At 37.8% G+C, this 16757-nt stretch overlaps 1 protein-coding gene across 1 annotated transcript in view; it reads right to left on the bottom strand.

The window, feature by feature from the left end:
• Window positions 1–16757, bottom strand: part of tmeff2a (transmembrane protein with EGF-like and two follistatin-like domains 2a) — a 131090-nt gene that overhangs the window by 65214 nt on the left and 49119 nt on the right. Inside the window, exon 4 of the mRNA XM_017430399.3 lies at window positions 8361–8387. Within this exon, the coding sequence (XP_017285888.1) occupies window positions 8361–8387 (27 nt within the window). The remainder of the gene's footprint in view (window positions 1–8360; window positions 8388–16757) is intronic.

Raw genomic sequence — 16757 nt, 5'->3', positions numbered from 1 at the left:
AAAGTACCTTTCCACTTTAAGCCCATAAAAAAGGTCACCAAAACAAAAACTTTAACTACCAACATTGGAAACTACAACACTAACTGGCTGAGACAAAAGGGAGACTTATATCGTGGTTGATCAGGCCATTTTGACACAAGAGGGGGTTAAATAAAATTTAAATAAGCTAAATTAAAACCAAACAAAACTGGTTAAAGTAGGGCTAAATAGTAACCTGTGGAAAACTATTTACAATATCAAAAAAGCAGAAGAAATCTGAACAAACTACAACATTTGAACTTCTCCCTCTCCTGCCAAACATGGTACAACCCGGTTAATCTGATCTCCAAGCTGATCTGATGCAGCTGGGACTCAAATAATTGGCAGGACAATTCCAGCAGCATTTCTACAGGAACTGATAACTCAAAAGAAAACAAAAAGTTGAATCATTGCAAAATAAACAGCAGCAAACTTTGGTAAAGAAAGTCAACTAAATGTGTTTGCTCCAAATAGTAAACCAAAGAATCAAAACTGCTAAAAATGTGGAAATATGCCTCATGATTATGTGAATGCCCAGTTATTTAAAGAGGACCTATTAGGCTTGAGATTTCACCTGATCAGTTCTGCCTGTTTTGAGCTCATTTCAGAATAAGCTGCTGTTTGTCACTGTGTTCATTTTTCTGTAGTATTAACAAAATATCTCATGAACTGCTGGACAGATTTTAGTGAAACTGCCAGAAAGAAATCACTGGCTGTACATCTAAAAACTTAACATTTGGAGTCACCTTAGCCAAGACAAAAATGCCTAAAACGAAGTCAGTTTTACAGATATTGAGATAAATTAGGTTATTATCTGAGCACTATCACATCTTATATATTACACAAGAGTCCATATTTTCAAGGTTGGACAAAACTGGCTATATTTCCCATCTTTTCTCATCAGAAGACAATTTTAGTTTAAAATCTGGAGAGGCGGCAGGTGATATGCATTCCTTCAAGGAATGCTAGTCCTTTAAATAATTTAAAGCATTTTGGGTAGTTCATTAAGCTGTTTCTTGAGTTTGTGTACTTTCTGATCCTTTAGTATTTTAACTCCTTTTACCAGAAGGATCTCAACAAAGAAATCCTAAACAAACAGTCCATGAGTAAAGTTGGACAGCAAAAAAATTGTTTCATTGATCTTAAAATACCACCAATAAACCCACATGAGGAAACTCGAGTGGGTTATGATTGAGTAAACATATGTGGGATTAAATAAAACTCATGTGGGTTATGATTGAGTAAACATAAACATTGATATCTGTAGCTGCTTCCAACCACAGCTCAGCACAGACCTCCAGAAACCGTTCTGGTGACAGAACCAACCGTTGTGAGGAAACTATGACTCACTGAGGACTCTGGTGTTATTCCCGACTTGATTTATTGTCCGGACTCACATGAATGCCAAACATGGAGCACGCACGGCGGCGCCCTCCGTCACTTTCACAGGCATGTCGGAATGAAGCCGTAAGGAACATTAAAATTAATGGGAACAATGTCGGAATGACTGAGCGCCTTTGGTTTATCAGATGGAACTCATGTTGCACGTTATCGGGACAGAAGAGGGATATGAATGACTTTGCAAGAAGTTGAAAGTTTTTAAAACATTACAGATAGTTTTTGAAGGTTTGAGAAGTTTCGCTATGGTTTGAGAAGTTTCGCTTCGAATTGTAGAATAAACTGTTAAAGTATGAATAAAAATTAAATGGCGTGTTACATCCATTCAATTGGAACAAACTGTTATCGCCTGCCACCATGACAGGCAGGTGATAATGTCTTTGTCTGTCTGTTAGCAAAATATCTCATGAACCACAGGGTTTAATGGATTTGGTAACTGATTAACCTTTATAATCGACTTAATTCAAAATGGCTGCCTCAGCTTATTCACTTTAGCAATCACAAAACTGCTTTATTTCACCCAGTTTTACAGATATTGAGATACAATTTGGTGTGGTGGAAGCTCAATGTTATTCCTAACACAGTCTGATCAGTAAAATATTACACAAAATCTCAATAATTGGTCAAATTTTGACCAATTTTTTTTTTAAATTTGCCCTGAAAGGTGACGAGTGACGATATGCATTTCTTAAAGAAAGACTAGATCTTTACTTTAATCTGTTTATTAAAAAAAAAAAAGATGTCTATTGGATAACTGCAGCTATTTAAAAGTAATTAACATTTTTCCAGTTTTTCCAGCATTCTCTATTCTTGCTGGCAGATTTTTTTCCAGTGATAACAGAGGAGAAAGTCTGCACATGGTTTTGCTTCTTTACAGCTTTAAGTCAGCTTTTAGGAAGTGAAAGCTTAAAAAACAGCCCCGGGAACAGAAATCCTATACACAAGAGCACTCCGTTCGATGCAGCATGCATAGCATTACAAATGCAGCATGATGCTGGAGTCAGTTTGTATATTCCATGAGTGAGCACACTCTGCGTTTATTGTAAGCCTCCTTTCAGAAAATGCATGTTTCATTCCTGCCTCTCACCCTCCATCTCTGTGGAACCAGACCATTTCCTCTAATCTGTTATCAGGTTTGCAACCTTCTCCAGTCCATTNCACAGCCCCCGAACCCCATCTCATGTTTTTGTTTCTCTGGTTGACCTAACATCAGTTTTATTTCTGTTTGATCAGCTGTCCCTCTGCCACTTTTATCTCTTTTGAATTTTTTTTTCTTGTTTTCAATTTTATACGACCGCAGCTCAGTGCTTGCTGGCTAATAAAGAAACTGCACAGGCAAATCCACTGCAGGAGAGCAGCAGGACGTCAGGTTGGGAGGAGAGAGCGGCGAACCAAAGGCACAGACTCATCTTTGTTCCAGTAAATAGAATGATTTCTTTTAAAATAAAATAACAAACCCAAAACGTAGCATAAATGACAAGGCAAGACATGGGAGCAACCAGAGAGCGCGCACAATCAACAATGGAGGAAATGAGCAGGTTTTAAAAGCAGAGGGTGATTAGGGGAAGTGTGCACAGGTGAGTGATTACAATTACGAGCAGGTGGAGCTGGGTGAGGCAGGTAAACCAGTGAATGATGACATGAAACAAAGACTGAGCAAAGCCCAGACTAAACATAAATGCAGCTAAATAACAAAATAAAAGAAACAATAAACCCCAAACTGAAACATGAATCAGGAACATAAGGACCCCAAATTCTGACACAGGAGTCACAATACAAACACAATATTCATGCAAAAACCTCCGGAGCCCCTCAAGGGTCACAGCAGAAATAAAAATTGAGGTCATTAGAATTCATTCCCTCAGTTTATTAAAACCGTGTGCACAGATTCAAACTCTGTTCCCTCATTTTAGTTGAGATTTCCTAACAGAAGTTATTTTAATTCAGAGCAAATGAATCATCGTTTGGGTCGAGTAACAATATTTTTCCAGGATCACTAAAGTCTAAATAATCAAAATAAACTTGTAAAATTACAAACTTTAACTTCCTGTCAACTGCAGAAACACACACATTCAGATTCAGCCTACTTTGAATCAAAATAAGTCATTTACCGAACTAAATGAGTGTTGAGGAACCGTCAAAGTAAGAAGAGGATGTTAATCTTTCTAAATTATACAAATAGAAATCTATTTAGTCAGCTAAGCCACAAAAACGTTAATTATATGGAAAAAAAATCTCTTGGAGCTTCTTGATCTGATCACAATCTTCTCTTAGTCACCTTTCAAAGTGTATTTTTGTGCAGCTCATATAATTTATTCAGTCTCATTTATGTGATCAAAAATCTGAAAAGAATAGGAAGAAAATTAGGACCTCTGCATACTAAGTTCGGACTTTGTGTTTTTTAATCAGTAATCTGTAAAAAAAATAAATAAAACACACGCACAGAACCCTTGACTCCAGTGTGTGTGTGATTGTATTCACTGTGTGCAGTCTCAGTATGAGACAAAATTGTCAGGATTTTGGGGTTTTAGGGTTTTTTTATATTGAGTTTATTGGTTCTTTAAGTCTGTTATTTGGTTGTTTCCTGTAATTGTTCACCTTTCCTCTGCTCAGTACCTGCCTCAACCGCCCACACCTGTCCCTCGTTCAGAATCAGACACCTGTGTCCACTTTCTAATCATCCTCAGCTTTTAAAACCTGCTCATCTTCTTCATGTCTCTGTTTGTTCGTTCGGTCACGGGGTGGGAGAGTTGGTCGGACCCAAATGCAGACACACAAGGAGGAACTCAAGAAAACTCATTTAATAATGAAAAGGAAAAACAAAAGCTAACAAAGCAGCAACTAAACTAAATAACAAAAACGTACAAAGCAGGATTCCAAGACCATGAAGGGCGAGACACGGGGAAGACAAGACAGCACAGGAGTGAAGTGAAGGAGATGACCAGGGTTTAAAAACTCAATATAAAAAACCCAAAGACCCCCAAACCCTGACAAAAATATGATAGTTAACCCATAAGGAAAGCCCTGCTGCTCGTAGTAGGCAAAGAAAACTGTCTCAAGCTGATCTGAAGAAAACATCAAGCGCAAAGTTTCACACAAGCTGCAGAATTAATAACTTCCATTATGTTAGCGGTCTGTTAGTAACATCAGAACCAACACATTAAATAAAGAATCACTGGTTTATTTCATTTAGATGACATGAAGAGAAATACAAACCAACTACAGATTTGTCTTCATGATTTTCTCAGTTCATCAGAAATGTAAGAATCTGCTCAGAATTTGAACCCTTTTCCTTCCTCACACAATCTTTGTATAATCTTAATTTCTGAGCCCCGGGGACTCATTTACCCTCATCACCAGTTGTTTCATGTTGTACGTCAGCACAGCGGGGACAGTTGCGAGGGGAAACCTGTAATCCAATATGGCTGCAGTTCATGCAAACAAAAAAATCTACTTTTAAGCATTTAACAGAGGAAAAAAAGCTATAAACTGAACTGCTAGTAAAGATTTCTATGTCATGTGAAAAAATTTGGTCAGTTTGACCTATTTGTGTTTTTGTGTAGTAATATCAGAGAAAAATGTGAGGAGGAAGGTGAAACTTGAACAGGAAAGCTAAAGAGGATAAAGTTATTTACTTGTGACACTTTGCTGTTTTTTATGGGATATTACATAGTTGCTGTAACCATGTCTTTGGGACGAAAAAGAATAGTTTAAAAATAACAAAAGCATTTTTTTTTAATTAAATATTTGAAGAGGCAGTGGGGTTAGTTTTACTTTCCAGAGCAATTTAGAGCCTGAAATAATTAATTTGTCCACTTCTGCCTTTTGAGATTATAAAACTGAGCAGATCCTGAGGCACAGGTGCAACCAGCTCATTTCAGTAATGCCCAAAGTAAATTAGCACAGACTTGCAATCAAGCCAACATGCTGATAATCAGAAGTCTGTGAATTAGCAGCAGCTCGTTGCTTCTGAGCATCAACCTGATCACCTGTTCAGGTATTTAAAGCTTCACTCTTTGGCTCAGATCAAACACTGGGTTAACACTGGTAAATAAATTCTTAAATGAGCGCCATAAGACTTCATGTCTTAGTTTAACTTTTATTCAGTGGGGTTATATATATTTTATGGATTTAACTCAAACAGCAGCTGTACACAAAGAAAATCATTAAACATTCCCATGAAATTAAAATATATTACCTAGCAGGCAATTATTAGCACCTAATATATGTGTAAACAGCGTTTTATTCCAGAGACAATTGATAAAAATAAGCCTCCATGTACTAATGTGTTTTTATTACTTAGTGTTTATATTTCCTCATCACTTAAAGCTACTGTGGGTGAAAATTATGATAACAGCTCAGCAGTAGATTGTGAAGCAAAACAAGCTAATAAACTTCCCACTGCTGTTTAGGTCGAGACAGAAAGATCTGAAACTTTTTAACTCCCACAGTCAAGAGGTTTGCTTGGCTCTGACTTTGCCTCATTTCATGCAAATCACTTCATCGATCAAATCAAGAAACGTTACGCCTGGCAGAGCTACGACAACATAAACACAAAATGTTGTCGTCTGCGTTTTCCGTCTGGGGGATCATTAAGAACAGAAACAGGGGGAACAAGTTGTGCTTCTTTCCTGACGGTTAACTGAAACCCCTTAGCAGCTGATAAGCTTGTTACCATGGTGATTTAGCCACGCTAAAAGAGATCCTCGTTAGTGATGCTGGAAACTTCGGCTTTCACCTCAACGGAGCCAGCTAAGATGGAAATCCTGCTTTGTAGTACAACTCCGCAGTAATCAGATTACTTTGGAGCAACTCCCAAAGTTACAACCTCTATTTATTTCTGAATTACATAATGAAGAAATAACAAATCCACATGGTACAGTAACTATAGATAAAGCTTGTTTTAACTCCTTTTTAAACGCCATTATCTGTATCTTTTAGATGATTCATAGGTTTTTTTTTTTCCCATGATTTCCTTTCTTTCAGAACATGTTCTAAGGCAGGAACATTACTGTCATGAAACTTGAAACCAGCATGTGATTGAGAACCTTCCACGCACCTTTACACCAAACATTTCATTTTTCTCCCAGCCTCTCATCATTCACATCAGCAACTGTGAGCAAAGACCTTCAGAGAAACTCCAGTTTTTTATAATGTAACAAGAGACCTGTTTGCACTTTTTTTTTTCTTTTGTAAACACCCCTGCTTCCCTCTGCATTCCCACACAAAGACAAGTGACAAGTGAGTTTGACAGAGAAAATAATAGAGGTTTTGAAACGAATTGTAGGCAATGTCACGTCCTCCATCTTTGTGTCTGCGCCGGGTTCGCGCGGTGGCGGCGAGACGGAGTAACACTTTCACTGTGTGACAGCTGCAATAATGCTGAGCAAATTCTAAAGCTGCGAAGCTGCATCCGCTCCTCGTGTAGGTGAGAGGAAAAGGCCACTTGGCAGCATAATCAGACACCAGACTGACACTGACTGCATTACGATCAAAAGGTTGCTCCGGTGTCAGCAAACTGTGGCCTGCTTGCACATCTGTCACTTATAAAGCTAAATTAGCAATCATTTCCAGACGTGTTTATAAACATTTACTCACAGAATTTCTGAACTTTATTCTACTTTTAAACTCAGTACAAATAAAATCAAAACAGAGCTGAAAAAAACTGGTAGCTGCAAAGGCAGATTATAGATTTTTAAGTAGGCCTTAAGTCAACTACTCTGAAATTGTTCTAAGAAAATAAAATACTCAGCAGTAAGTGGCGAGAACATCTAAAATAACATTTTTGATCGACACAATCAAAGTTTGACAGTGACAAGATCAGGATAAAGCAAAACAAGCCTGAAGAAAACTGTAAAAATAGCTCCATTGTTGTTTGGGTTTCCAGGGCACAAAGTGATATTTGGCATGTGCAAAATGGGCAGCAACATATTTCTAGTTCTCACTGAGGCACTAAAACACAAAAACAAACAAACTAATGTCAGCTTTTTAAAAAAATATCTAAGTTTTTCCCACCAAAAACTGTTTATGTGGACAGGAGGTGCAAAAAAAGTGATGTAATCCATTAATTCTCAAGGTTGGTGTCTGGACCCCAACTAAAGATGGCTTTTAGAAATAAGACAAAGTATAAAAATGTTTGTAAATAGTTAAATTTTTTTTTCATTAAACTATAATTGATAAAAATTGCTTTAATTAGGTCTGAGTGCTGTCATTGTACCTTTTTTGCATTTTGGTTAATTAACATTTGTCCACACAACCAGTGAATGTTGTCGTCACAAATTTGTGCTGCTGTTTGTGGGTCAGAACTTGAAAAATCAAATAACCACTGATGTAATCCAGACAATGTTAAATTTATTTAAATATCTGAGGACAAAAGAACCAACAATGATTAAACTCATGTTTGTTCAACATATTCCACACCCAGCGCCAGAGGGCTGGGTTTTTGTATTTGACATTTATGGGAAAATCTTTAGTATCTCTTTGCAAATTTTCTCCACGCGATTCATTGTACTGCCACCAAAACTCATTGTTTACTGTTCCTAATGTACTTATTTGAAGTAGGTTGGTTTTGTATGGGTTTCTCCAAAGCTGAGGGAGGAGTATGAAACCAAAAGCTGCAATAAAAATGATAAAAAGAAAAATGCAGAACAGTAAAGCTGTTTTGATATTTATGTATTGAGACCCTTAATTAAATGCCCACAGTAAAATATTAAATCTAGTTTAAAATTTAGCAGTATTTATTGTTAAATATTCCCATGTTTGATTAACTTGATGAAATTCAAATTTCATTTTTAGGGTGACATAATGAGATCTTGCCAAGCAGTTTGAACTTACGTGAAGTAAAGTTCACTCAATATGTTTTTCATGATGGAGCAGAGCAGATAGAAAAATATTAAAAAAGGCACCGTATGCGGAGTTAGAACAGAGGAGGTGAGTAATCTTACCATCATCTCCTGATCCCGAGCCAGCATCTGCAGGAAAGAACAAACACTGTTATTAACCACAGGCTCCTGCAGCCACGGACATTAGCTGAATAAGCGTGTGTCTGCATATGTAAGAGTGTGCCTGGGCCTGTTTGATTAGAAGCTTGTGGTTGTGTGTTGAGAGGAGACAGATACACTTCATGTTCCTGTGGGTGTGGCAGAGCGAGATGAGATATCTCTAAAGATAGAGCAAAAACTAATACCGCAGGTCAGATTCCCAACAAGAAAATACAGCAGAAAAGGAAGGCTGGTGCTCAGATGGAGGACAGATTCTGGCTTCGAGCGTCTTCCTCCTTCAGCAGCAGCTGTGTAAGGACGTGGGAAGACGCTCGCTGTTTCCAGTTGCAAAATTTGTTTGTGTTAGTGAATCCTTTTCCATGGCTTTCCCACTGAATCTGTGTAAAGCCCCCTCAAACACACAGAGCTTACTGAGCCGTTCAACAATACAGCTGTGAAAGGGATACTCACGAGCACTCCGGAGCTCCGTGTAACTCGATCTGCCACATAAAGTGATCTGCTAAAGCGCGCGGTGCCAGAGAGCAGAGCCACGCGGGCCCTCGGAGGACAGTAAGGGGATAAGAGCTCGGCTTCGTATGAAAGACCTGTGTGGGATGGGTTTTAGAAGAAGAGGTGCCCAAAGTGGGGTCATCTCATCTCGTCGCTCATATGGAATCTGAGCAGACACCTGACACTGATACATGCACGACTTAAGGTTCAAATCGATAAATACATTTTTAACAACACGTCTGCTTCGTGATGAGTCTGACCGGCAGCAGATGGCTTGACGTGCCTGGGGAAAACTCGTCTTAAAGCAACCAGTTAAATTCTGAGGATAATCGATGAAATGAAGCTTGTTCCAAAATGATCAGGTGACTGAAATATGCTCAATATTTGTCTAATTTACTGTAATGTGCTGCTGCACTGTTGAATTGGTTAAAGCTGCTCTGCATAAAGCATAAAGAAAATATTAATTAATGCATTGTGGCTTTGAATGTTCCAGTTCTTTTTATCTCTCAACAAATTGTCTTTGAAGAGACTCATCTAAAGAAACAAGAAATACTTTTTTTTTGTGCTTTTTCTTATGTTTTCATCAGTAAAAAGCAGAAATGGCTAAACCACTTTAGGATGATTCAGTTTTTACTTCCATACACTTCTCCATGTGCTCTCAGAAATTAAAAAAAAATATCCAATTAGTTTATTATTTGTGCTGATGCTGTCACACCATCTTTAATGGAAAGCTTTGGTTTTTTTGAATGCCACACAAAGACCTTAATTCCACCATCATCTCCATCATGAAAGGTCGGCAATCATGTAAATGTTTGTTTGTTATCTCACAATCACTGAAGAGATTTTATTAAATTTCTCCAAGTAATCAGTGAATGTACATCTACACTTAAACTTTAGCGTCAACCTGATTCAAGATGGCCACTACAGCTAATCAAACAGAAAACTATGACTACAATTCAGTCCTCTGTACAGATATTGAGCTAAACTTTGCTGTGGTCGTGTGGTTAACAGATTGTGGAACATCATTTCTGTAACTTTGGCATATAGAGTGAAGGGCAAAATGCATTCCTTCAAGAAATGCTTTCATTTCAAAATCACCCAGAAATTACTATCAGAAATTTTGTTTTTTGTCTTTAAAAGTTTATCTTGTTTCCTGTTTTGTATTCCCAAGTTTTAGGTTTTTTTTTCTCTATACCTCATTTCCTGTTTTATTTTGTTAAAGTAGTTCTCTTCTTGGTTCTAGGTAAATTTCCTTCCTGTTTCCCTGTCACACCAGGTTTCAGTTCCAGTGCATTTAGTCATTATGTCCTTTTTGGTTCTGATCTTTTGTTAAAATAAGGTGTTTCTATTTTCGGAGCCTGCCTGTTTGTCTCGGGGCTGTGCCTCCAGATTACCACCTTCATTTCTACGTCCTACAACCACAGTTTATGACAAAGAAAGCTTCATGGCGATTCAAAATTTAGTTACATTGAAATTGTCAATTTAAATCGAAATGTGGTGTTCACAGGATTTGAAATTGGAATCTAAATGGGGGAACAGGCTTGGCTCTGTATGAAATCATTGGTTGGAATCTGACCTTATGTAAGAAGCAAGTATCTGGATATTTAGTATAATTTTGCTCTGCCTATAAAGTATATCTGAGTCCATTTCAGTGAATACTAATAATAAAATCCCCAAGAAATTCAGAGCAAATGGAAAATAGTAGTGCATCTTTACAACGTAGAGTTGTCTCTTTAACAGCAGAAGTTTTAAAGTGAACTCCACAGCCCTTTAATAACAATAAAAACATCTTCTGTAAAAGCTCACAGTCTTCATCTTTTTTTAAAATCTGCAGACTTATTGACCTTGGAGCTTGTGGGACACTAAATTTGCTGGGTTTCGTGAAAAGGCTGAGCTTTAAGGGATCAGGCTCGAGTCAGGAGGGGTTCATGGTAAATCAATAAAAACCTTTAGTATCTGTACAATAGCTGCGGTCTGAGGAGACAAAGACAAAATGGCCATGGGGGGGAACCAGTTTACATTTTTACCTGCTTGTCTGCCAAATGAAGGGTCAGAAAAAGGGGATGTCACACATTATTTAGTCACTTAGTCACTGCAGGGTGAGTAATGCAGAAGAAAAACAGAGCATCAGTGGCTGAATGGAGTTCTTTGTTTGTTTTGTTGGAGCTGATTAGGAGAGAGATGAAGAAAAAGAATGGAACCTTCTAAGAGAGCTGTTATTAGCTTTATTGAGCTGCCAAGTTCATACATAACCTGCACGTACACATTCTACTTTCTGCTGTAAGACTGCCTATAAATTTGGCTTCTTTTTTTGGATCAGCCTGTAAATCATGCATGCATATCCAACATACATGAAACAACAAATCCCCCCAGAGTCTGAAGTTCTGTTTGCTGATGAAATGTTTTGTCATTATGCCAGCAGCTGAAGACATTTTAAAAGCCTTCAAAGACAGAGAATCTGGAAGGAAACTGAAATTTATGGATTTAAAGAACCAGTCGAGCAATGAGCAGAGTCTCAAAGATTCCTTAATTTTACAGCAAAATCTGAATCTTCTGATTGAGATTTTGGACGTGTTGCTGTTGGGCTGCAAAACTTTGGACCTGGCGTTTCATGAATAGGCCTCGCATCCACACAGAAACATCATTATAGGAGCCCCAAAATGGTGTTTTTGGAAACCAGGTTCCAAAGTATTCTAAACACAACCTTCGGCAAACAAAGTCATAGTCCCACATCTAATCATCTAATCTAACCTACAACTCCAAGCATGAAAATCTAAGAATAACGACAGATTACATGCTTGTCTTTGTGTTGCAGATGCCAGCTGTTTAAATACAGCAAAACCTTCATTTATTGTATAACTTCAATAATTCAGTGAAAAACACCAGAGTGTTTGAACCCTGTGAGTGAAACTTGTACCTCCAACCGTCCCTTGCAGGATACTCTGCCTGAAATCATCCATTATGTCAGCATATTTGGAGTGACGTGATTCCCAGTCAATATTAGTTTAATTTAACACAAAGGAGAAGTTCCATTATGTTGACAGCCCGAAAAAATAAAGATTTTTTTTTTGCTTCTGTAGTCACCATCCTTGTCTTTTACTTCTTGTATTTACACTTTGGTACGTCTGCAGCGTTTGGGTCATTTTCTGTTTGTGTTTCTAAAAACTGTGCCATGTCCACAAGGATGTTTTTAAAAACGGCAAATTAAAAGACCGTTTTAGAAAGGCAGTGTTTCCATGTGGACGTGTCCTTATTTGTTGGAAAAGCTCAAACCAGCTGTGAGACATGGTGGTGGAACTAAAAGGTTTTAGGTTCAGACACTGTGCACCTCAAGAGGTGTTAATTAAAACGTTAACATCAGAGTGTTTTTAAAGATAATGTGAGGCTATTATTCAAAAGTTTTAAAGCTGAACCTTTCAGCAGAATAATCATTAGCTCATTAGCAAAATTGCAAACTGAAGGATCAAAAAAGAGCAAAGAAATGAAAGAATAAAGCATCAAAATTCAGCTGAAATGCTGCTGTGGGCACAGAAAATGTGCTGCATATGCAAGAAAAAAATCCTCAAACTTTACACATTTTGTGATAGTTGGCTTTTCCATTTACAAAACTGAAATCCAAGCATGAATCTGCTTTCCCCAAAGTGTTTCCCACCTTTGAAATGATGTTACATCAAAGTCGAACTTCACAGGAACATTTTCAGCTCAGCAGGACACTCTGGGTTTTAATCTGGTGACCACAGGGGCAGATGACACGACTCAGGGGGAGCTTTTACCATCTTACTGACCTGACAGCTTGAAGTGGACTTGATTCAGCGAGGCAAAAAGGCATCCAAATACTGACCTGTATCTATCTTTTAAGCCACAACTCATTTGAGTTAAGTTTGCAAACTATTTTATTTCATATATTACATCTTTCCAAATACTTTTAACCAAAAAATGTCCTGTTTGTGGTTTAAATTCGGCCTTATTTTCTTCTCTGTATATGAAAAGCACAGAAATTTCTAACAACTTTTGTCTATTACTGTACATTCCTTTGGCCTTTTGTCACTTATTGCAAATAAATTAAAGAGAAAAATGTTTTCAGATGTTTTAACAAACATTGTTGAAACTCAAACCTTGAGTCTTCGCTGTTAAGCTAAACTCTGACCTCAGAGTACAGCGCCAAGCAATACAATCTCTTGTGATCCATAAAGTCAATCAATAAAGTATTAGATTATCAGTAGAAAAGTACAATATCCAGAGAGATGATTAAACTAATTGGAAATGACAAGGCCTTTTCTTGTACACCGAGAGTATTGATCACTAATTTGTTAGATTAAAGTGATATTATTTCACTGATAGTCACTGAAACCCACAAAGAGCTCCTTCCATCAACCAAACATGTGGTTCCTGTCATCTGGCAGCAGTCGGACATTAAAGCCAAACAAAGCAGTGATCAAACACGGCATTTTAACAACTTTTCATTTACAGTCTGTGTCACGTTTCCATGCAACGGCTTCCTTAAAGTTGTGCTCTTCTCTCCATAAAGTGAATTAGAAAATGCCATGCTAGTGCTTGCTTTAGCTTAATTCTCCCCTTTGGGGGAAAGAAGAAAAGACTGCGAGGTTTGTTTTGCTTCGCTAAGCTAAAGCTTAACTGTTCCTCAGTGCGCTGGGGTAGCACTCTGTGTGTTAGGACAGCCATGCTATCCTGTGCTAATTATCTTTCACTGGCTGGAGCTCGTCTGTTCACTGACTTTTAAATCTGAACTTTCACGTCTGTTGCTGCAAGTTAATAAAACTTGGAATAAATTGGTACATGAAGTGTGAATTTGTCTTTTTTCTTTGGTACATTAAAGGTTTCTACTTTATTAAATGTCAAAACCTGCAGAATGTGTGCCTCCGAAGGCATTCTCTTTTTCTGTAGCAGTTACTAATCAAAAAATAAAAGGCAATCATGGTTGTATATGCCTCGGAGTCATCACTTAGTATGAAAGTGACACCTCAGCAGGCCATTTGTTTACTGTTTGGAGGAACAGCAGACTCCAGCGTCTGCTCTCTTGGCCTTGGCAGATTGGAAGAGGTTTGCTGACAGAACATGAAGTATCTAAAGGACGATGCTGGGTGCCAGTCATAAGAAGACATAAGATGGGTCACTCATGAGCATGTTGATTTACAGTAGAATTAAAAAATAATCTTAAACTTCAAACTATAAATCTAGTGCAGGTCTTTCTTGATGGAAACAAAGAAAATTATGTCAACACATCTAATGACCATGCTTTATATCTTATTTTGATGCATCATTATAATTAAAGATAACATTTATAAAATGAGGAACCAGATTGCATCCATTAAGCCATTCTTTTTCTTCTTATCCGATGTTAGGTTGTGGAAGTAATGAGAAACAATCTCCATCTCCTCTGGGGGGATCTGCTGCTGATCCCAGGCCAGAGAGCATTTCCTTTCACTCCAGCAGGTTCTGGGTGTCCTCCCAGTGGGACAAGCCTTGACAACCTCCAGAGGAAGACACCCAGGAGGCATTTTAATCAGATATATGAACTAACTCCTTTCGATGCTGGAGAATGATGGAGATTCTCACCTTATCTCCAAGGCTGAGTCCAACCACCGTACAGAAGCAGCTCATTTCAGCTGTTTGTAACCAGGATCTTTTTTTTCTTCCCTAAGATTTATACCTCATTTCTGAGAGCTGGAACATATATAACCCAGAATATTAAAAGCTTCACTTTTTAAGCTAGCTTCTAACTAAAACTAACAAAAAGAGTAGGACTCCTGTATTAAGTTTTCACAGGACACCCCCAAAATCTTGATGGAGTTGAGATCTGGACTTGGTGGTGGGCAGTCCATGTATGAAAACAATGTTTCATTATCCCTAAACAACTTTTACAATTTCAAAGCAATTATTCCAGGCAATGTCTTCTGGAAATGGGCTCACACCATTTTGGAAGAAACATGTTCATGAATAAAACCTGAATGTGGGGAGGTAAAATCTAAATGCAGCAACGTGAGTGGTTAAGAAGGACATAATTTATTAACTAAACAAAACTGAAGAGAATCACAACCAGGAATGATGGTGATAAGGATCTGACAACAGACCACTGAAAACAAGGGACTGTTTTTTTTTCAAAAGGAGTAAATGACAAATGAAAAACAGCTGGTTGGCAATCAATCCCAGAACTGAAGTGTGAAATAGATAGGAAGACAATAAATAAGGGGTTGTCGGATTTAAAAAGAAAATAACAGGAAAGGAATGCTAATATTAAGTAAACATAAAGCAGGAGCTTCATAGTGACAAATGTATAAGTCAAAACAACCCAACTGGAGAACAAGTTGACTTAACTATAGTCACAGACCATGACACCCATCAGTTAACCTACGTTACACAGATATTGTTGCTAAAACTGGAATTGGACCAACTGCAGCTACTTTTCTCACACTAATGCTCCCACCACTCAAAAACCACACAAACCTGAACTCAGATGATCAGATTAATCTTATTAATTTTCGTTAACTGCCTCAGAGTTGAACATTTTTGGTCTTAAGTTTGATATATTGTATAAATGTGTCCAGACCTTTTCTGGATGCCTCAATCATCAGACCCAATGCCCAACACACCCTTCCTTTTTTCTTTCTTTCCAGATTATTAAAGGATACTTGGGGTCATAGAGGTGAAAACTCAAGAAACTTGACTCCCGTTTTGAATTTTGTCCCGAGGCTACCCGCACACCTTATCTGAGGGCCTCAGGTCGTCTCATCCTACCCTCGTCCCAACTCCTCTGATCCTTAATAAATGACTTTATGCCACTATGGCACAGTCTTTATCAGTTAACTGAACAGTGCTCAGCTTGTCGGTGTGATTTTTGCTTCTTTTAGCTCAGCGTCTTTTGTTCTGTTCTGTTCATCTAACTGAGCTCGTCAGTGTTGTTTCCAGCAGGAGCAGATGGCTCTTTTCAGCCATAAAGCTTCACTGAACCGAATACTGTGACAGCGCAGGACGGGAAACAGTGACACACTGAGCAGCTAAAGAGACAGAAATCTGAAAAGTGTAAATATTAAAGTTTCATTCATCAGGTCACATGAAACGTTAAGATCCAATTTATTTCAGGATGATATATTTGTTTGTCTCTAAAAAAAATTACGTCTGCTTTTTTGCCTTTATTGAAGTTAAACATGAAACACTTTTGGTGAGTCATAAGCATTTTGGTTAAACCTCGAAAATCCATCAATTAATCAATCAACATTTATTTCTAGAGCCCTTTACAACAGCCAAATGTGCTTCACAATATGAAAGTTAAACACAATCAATAAAACAATGCAAAAATGCCAGAGTGCCACTAGGTATTAAAATCCTTCCTGAATAATAAATGTTTGTTTGTATTTCGACTCATGGAGAAACTGTAAAGATGTATTAGTTGAGGTCCTCTCATACTCACGGAAAGCTACTAGATCTGCTAAATCAGGTGGGGCAAGACCATTAAGAGCTTTAAAAGTGAACAATTAAAGTTTAAAATCAATTCTAAAATGGACTGTAAGCCTGGAGAGACAATTCTGAAAGAGTTTACTTCAGTAGTTTTCCAGATATGTTGAAAAAAAATCTGAGGCAAAAATTTTGGGCAACATTTTTTTCAAAGTATCCAACAACAGACTTTGTTTCATATTATCAGTCACCTCTGCAAAGGTACTGGACACAGGTGAGCTGACACCTGTCTATTATACTGTGCACTCTTCCTGCTAATGGGATTTTAGAACATGGAAAGGAGGACAGCCAGAGCCTGAACACATCATAAAAAAATAAAAAATCTGTTTTGTGCCAGGGAACATACAGTAAAACAGTGGTGCTAACTCATGCAGCCAG

The sequence above is a fragment of the Kryptolebias marmoratus genome, linkage group LG6, assembly GCF_001649575.2.
Source record: "Kryptolebias marmoratus isolate JLee-2015 linkage group LG6, ASM164957v2, whole genome shotgun sequence".
NCBI lineage: Eukaryota > Metazoa > Chordata > Actinopteri > Cyprinodontiformes > Rivulidae > Kryptolebias > Kryptolebias marmoratus.
This window is presented reverse-complemented; position numbering and strand designations above follow the sequence as displayed.